This window comes from Tenrec ecaudatus, chromosome 6, assembly GCF_050624435.1.
Source record: "Tenrec ecaudatus isolate mTenEca1 chromosome 6, mTenEca1.hap1, whole genome shotgun sequence".
Classification (NCBI taxonomy): Eukaryota; Metazoa; Chordata; class Mammalia; order Afrosoricida; family Tenrecidae; genus Tenrec; species Tenrec ecaudatus.
Genome location: NC_134535.1, coordinates 63,604,320 through 63,610,319, shown reverse-complemented (window position 1 = coordinate 63,610,319; position 6,000 = coordinate 63,604,320). Strand labels below are relative to the sequence as shown.

The 6,000-nt window shown below is 44.9% G+C and overlaps 1 protein-coding gene across 1 annotated transcript in view; it reads left to right on the top strand.

The window, feature by feature from the left end:
- Nucleotides 1-1,722: 1,722 nt before the first annotated feature.
- CAND1 (cullin associated and neddylation dissociated 1) overlaps nucleotides 1,723-6,000 on the top strand; it is a 48,588-nt gene continuing 44,310 nt past the window's right edge. The window contains exon 1 of the mRNA XM_075551323.1: nucleotides 1,723-2,121. Within this exon, the coding sequence (XP_075407438.1) occupies nucleotides 2,054-2,121 (68 nt within the window). The 5' untranslated portion in view covers nucleotides 1,723-2,053. The remainder of the gene's footprint in view (nucleotides 2,122-6,000) is intronic.

The window sequence follows — 6,000 nt, the reverse complement described above, 5'->3', positions numbered from 1 at the left end:
TTGTTCTGCTATGCACAGGGTTACTGCGGGTCAGAACGGACTCCATGACACCTAATAACAGATGAGAGAACTCACATAGACAGGACAAAACCATCTAGTGTCTGACTGGATTCAGACTGTAAGAATTTTCGGTAACTAAGATTTCAAGGGTTGGGGCTCACAAAGTGGGGGAAAATGATCTGCTAGTCTGTGTGTGCACGCATAGTTGGTATTCTATGTGACGGAACGGTTTTTCGGAGCCAAAGGAAATTAATTGTGGCTGCAACTTGCTTAGCTAACATTTCATGAGAGGCCCTGTAAGAGCATTGCTGGGGAGGGATATATGATTGAAATGAAAAGGTCTATGGCAGTAGGGAAGTGTAATGAGGGGCAATTTAAGCATCTGAGACCAGATCATGCTTCATCTGTTGTGTTCACATCGCCTCCAAGTGCCAAGCTTTTAGCAGGCTCTCAGTATTTTGTTATTGTAGCAATGAACAGGAAAGTAACATCAGGTTGGTTTTAACTAGTTTGATGTAAACGGATACACAGGACTATTCAGTTTTTGCTGTTTCTAAACGGAATTAGCGGGATGAATTCCTTGCTAATATCTTTTCTTTTAGAAAGGTCCATCGGCTTAGCCTTCTAATACCACTTACCTCATACCCTGTCCAATTTTTGAGAAGAAAATTCATGTGAAAATTCCAGATTGTTCGGACAAAAACATGCATAGTAAAACAAACGGTTTGCTACATAACCTGCGATGCTTGTGTATGTCTAAAGAACAAAATAACAGCTCAAGCATTATCATGCCTAACATATTGACTACAGAGGTGGTGTGGTAGCCCTTCTGTATAAAACGAGGCTTTGAACACAATTATTGGTACGTTGTGGGCCCTTAATTTTCTAACATCCGTCTGCTTTTACTCTATGGTGAGAAGGGATGAGGTTGTTATTCTTTAGGGCTAGTGATAGGAAGTCACTACAGGATTCTGCCAAGAACGCCAAAATCCATGGATTTGCAATGAGCCTGTCCAAACCTCAGCAGTTTAGACCTGTAAACATCTCAGAACAAGCGGTACGGGGTTAAGTCAGAAATCCGGCTTCGCAGCCGAAATGGAGTAAATGGCGACTGGATGGTTTAACCCACGACACAGCTCGTTGACTTGCAAATCCCAGCATTCAGTTCTCCCTCGGGAACCAATAAGAAAGCTACAAGTTCCTGCAGCCAATCACTAAGCGAGCTAGCTTAAGACTGAGTGAATTCTGGGATTTGTGGTTTTCACGTGGCAACATCGTATCACCCTGGCTAAGGCGATGTAGGCCATGCGTCTGATACGAAAGCTTCCTGTGATCATTCCCATTTCAGCCCTAGGCGAACCCCTTCGTTAGCATTATTGTGAGGTCCTATAGTCTTTAAAAATCGTAATATTATTCTCTTCGTATTATATGGAAGGCCATTTTCAGAGTGGAACCCGCTGGTCTTTCACTCCTCCAGTCCTGTAACCGTCGCTCTAAGTTCTCGCGAGAACTGTTCCTTTGAGTCGTGGGCAAGCCTCCTGAGAGCGCCTTCACGCGAAGACTGACAGCCGCCTGAACCAATAGAATTGCGCTGTAACTAGCGCCTGGAAAGCGTGAGTCGGGAGAGCGCCGTGAACCTTGACCTGGGCTTTCCGTAGCGTCTGGCGTCGGCCGTCCCCGCCCCCGGAGTGGAAGAGGCGGGTTTTGGCTGCTTGCTCGCGGGAGCGAGTGCGGAGCGAGTGGGAGTGAGAGTAGCTTGAGTGAAGTATCAGGCTCCTCGGAGAGGCCCCGCTGCCCTGCCCGCCGCCCATGAGCTCTTTCTCCCGCGAGCTGCGCCGTCGTTAGACCGGCCCCGTAGCCTCTGCTTCCCCCGGGATAGGTCCTCGCCCCGCCGGGGAGGGGGCAACCCGTCGAGGCCCCTCCCTGTTTAGCGTCGGCGTCGCTCTGCGACCCTGGAAGCGGGAGCCGCTGCAAGCGAGAGGAGGAGCCCCAGCAGCAGCGGCGGCGGGCAGCAGCTCCGGCAGCGCCAGCGGGCGGGATCGCGGCCGTCAACATGGCGAGCGCCTCGTACCACATCTCCAATTTGCTGGAGAAAATGACATCCAGCGACAAGGACTTCAGGTGAGGCCGGAATCTCCCGCCGAGCCTCCCTCGGACCCCTCCACCCGTGGCGTGGGCCCTCCTCGCAGGTTTTGCCCCACCCCTTCGGCCAGAACCCCCTTCCTGGCTTCCCCGAGGTCTCCAGCCTGCCTCTAGGCTCCTTGATCCCAGTAGGCCCCTTCCCCCCCCCCCTTTACGGCCCCACCCCCCTACTCCTTTCTCCCGGCCCAGGGCCGCCTTGGCCTTGGGCCCCTTTTCCCTCAAGCGCCCGCATCACATCCCCTGCCTCGGAGGCGACACGCGGGGCGGCGTCCCAGGTCGCCGGAGGGGCGAAATCACCTAGGGCGGAGGGGGGGGGGGCTGCTCGAGGCCTGGAGGCCGGACGGCGGGGCCTATCGGCGGGCCTGCTCGCGGCGCTAGGCCTCCCGCTCCGCCGGGGCCCACCCTGCTGCTCGGTCGGGGCCGCATCTGCCGCCGTCTGCCCCGCAGCTGGAAGCGGGCCTGGCTGCGTTCGGCCTGGACAATGAACTTTTCTGGAGCCCGTCTCGCTGCGAGCCGTGTACTTTTTCTTTGTATTCTTCCCATCGTGAAGGTGGGAACGAGGGGGAGGAGGGGGAGGGGGAGCCAGGATGGAGGAAATTTGGCTTGTATGATTTTCCCGCCAGCATCTCCGTCAGTTTTCCTAGTCCTGTTAACCTCTTGGATTTCCAGTCTCCTGTCCTTGTGTCTGAAATCCCTCCCAGGAGGATGAGTTGTTGAAAGTGGAACGGGAAAGTAAACTAAGCAAATGGTTCTTACTGAGAGGGGTTTTCTAACATGGGGCCAGGTGGCTATGAAGCTGTTAATCATAGATTTCATAGATTTCTGAACTGTAGCTCTGAACCGTCGCTTCCAAGTTCTTGATAACATGCATGTGGAAGAATTGTTCTGGTTTCTCCTGGTTTCTTACTTGGGTTTCTACTTGCCTAATGACCCCTCTCAAACACTCTCAATCAACCTTTTTGACTGGTGTGATATTTAAATTCTCTTTTCGGAGGCTATGGTAGAGATCATAAGTCGTTTGTGCGTTTCAAAAGAAATGATCCAGTTAAAATCGTGGCCGAGGAGTACTTTTTTGTATAAACAGCACATCGAAAACATTTTAAACTTTATTGACCAGGAAATTTGTTTGTTAAAAGACCGATTAATGAAATTAATAATCGTGTTCCTAAATCCATGGATATGTATTAAAATGGGCAAGAGTTTTCTGTGACTGCAAAGTCAGATAGGATTTTTAAGAGTTTGATTATGTAACGAATTGTAAGAAATGGATAAAACCTACTTTACATCCCCAGACTTTAGTGTTGTGAATTTTGAAAGTGACGAGTTTTGGGGGTTTTGGGAATTTACATCTGTGGTGTTCTAAGGCCAAATTAGATTACTGGAAGAAATGAAAGTTTAAAAAAATTAGAATGTTATCTAATTCTCTTTGGGATTTGGCTTGTTTGCAATTTATTAGCTAATTGAAAATTGATATAAACATTTGAGAATGGAGTACGCTTCAAAGAATAGTGGAAAAATCACATTTTTTCTGGAACTTTTGGAAGTTCCCCTGTAAATAACTTTAACTTGTATAAGGAGTGTGTGTGTGTCTTCTCCCCTTTTTTCCATCACTTTTAGTTTTGATTCACATGGGGGTTAAGAATATCCTGCACTGTTAAAATCCCGATATAACTTGTTTCCCCTAAAACCTACCAAAGCATGCAATGTTGACCAGAAGCCACACCACTAAGAACAACAAAACCCATCAAATTCACTACCACAGAGTCAATGTCGATTCACAGTGACCCGTTAGGACTGGGTAGAACTGCCTCTGTTGAGTTTCTGAGATTTTAACTCTCTGAGGAGCTGCTGGTTTTGAACTGCTGACCTCATGGTTAGCAGACCAGTACCCACCAGACAGTTGATTAACAACTAACCATAAGCATTTTATTAGCATTTATTTTGTGTAAATATTAACATGGAAAGCTGGTGGGGTTGTGTGTTAGGCTGCAAGGTCTGCACTTCAAACCCACTAGCCTCTGCAGGAGAACGATAAGACTGCTCCTTAAAGACTTACTACACCGGCCATAAAAAAACACGTTTTCAATACAAGGTAAAAAGTTGTTTTGCAAAAATTGCGTAACTTTTTTTTACATTTTATTAGGGGCTCATATAACACTTACAACAATCCATACATACACATACATCAATTGTATAAAGCACATCCATACATTCCCTTCCCTAATCATTCTCAAAGCATTTGCTCTCCACTTAAGCCCTTTGCATCAGGTAATTGCATAACTTTTTTACAGATTTTTTTTCTTTAACAATTGACCATATACTGGGTTCATTTATTTTGAAATGGCAGGTATCTGCAGCTATAGAGCTCAGTCCACAATGCATATCAAACAATGATGTCACGACTTCGCTGCTCCTTGGGAGCATTTCCAGCACCACTAGTGGTACTTCAAGGTTTTCATATTGCACTAAACAAGTTTGATATGGCCCTTAAGTGGTCCATTTTTCTTGTGATAAGCAATTTACTGGAGTTTCAAACTGTTGATGGGGTCACACAATGTTTTAGGGCATATAAATGGACGTGTGCATTTCAAACCCAAGTCGTTAATGTAAGAAATAACAGTCTGATGCTAAATGACAGTAGTGGCGGAAGTTTAAGGATTGTTTACCAACTTGGGTTTTGATGGTTCAAAACCTTGCTTGGATAATTATTTATTCCATAAAATTACAATTAATTACAATATTGAGAGTTGTTGTATGTGACAGGAAATAGATTTAGAAACACGGAAAGGATTTTTCATAATTTGGCATCTTGAAGTTTTTATTAATATTAAAGATGTTTTCATTATATACTTTAACCATCAAGTCTTTTTCCAAGAAGTCTGTTTTTAGCACATTAACATATCATACAATTCAGTAATTCAATCATATCAAGAAGAATTGTACAATCATTACCATGTAAATTTTAGAACCCACCCCCCTAATGCTTGAATCGCCTTTAAAATTAGTTGTGCAAATTATTCAGTCCTAGGGCTCCCCCTCCCACCTTTGTTGTTTAATCCTGAAATCCCTTTACCCTCATTATCTCCCCCTCTCCCACCCCTTCAGCCTCTATAAACCCTTGCATCAGTTATTATCTCTATGCATCCACTCCTGGGAAGCCCAACAAAACAAGCAAAATCAAAATAGGACGGTGAGAATATAATTAGAATGATATAAAGATAAAAATACAATAATGAGGTGGAAAGAAAAGACCCCCATCAATATTTTAAAAGCTAGGGAATAAATTTTCGTCATCGAACAAATAAGAGATAACACCTATCCCATCTATAGGGAGGTCGACTGCTCAAGGATAGAGTTCAATTCTGCATAATCAAGATTACAGTGGTCTCTGGTAGGCAATAAGACTGTTGACGACTCTTGACTCTTGCTAGTGGGGATTTGCCAGCGGCTCAGTCTGACTAGACTCTGCAGCTGAGTGTGGGGCTCGCACTGCCCGCCATAGCTGTCTACAAAGGGAGTGTTCATCATTTTAGATCTGATACTTTTCCCTTTGCCATATTCGAATTTTCTAGTTGTCATCTTTGAGTCACACAAGGTATGTGCTTCTTTCATGTTAATAGTCTTCAAGTCTTTGGGACTAAAATGTAGTGCTTATTAAGTAGACATTTAAGAATTTACGTAAATGGTGAGCCTTTAAAGTATATTGAAGATGTATTTTCAGTACAGGCAATTTAAAAATATGTGCAGATTTTTGAAAGCTTATTTATGTAGAAGTGTACATGTCATAATTTTGCTCCCCTTAAATGCTAAAATATTTAGTGCCAGAAAGATCTTGGTGACAAAGGTTGTTAATTATGG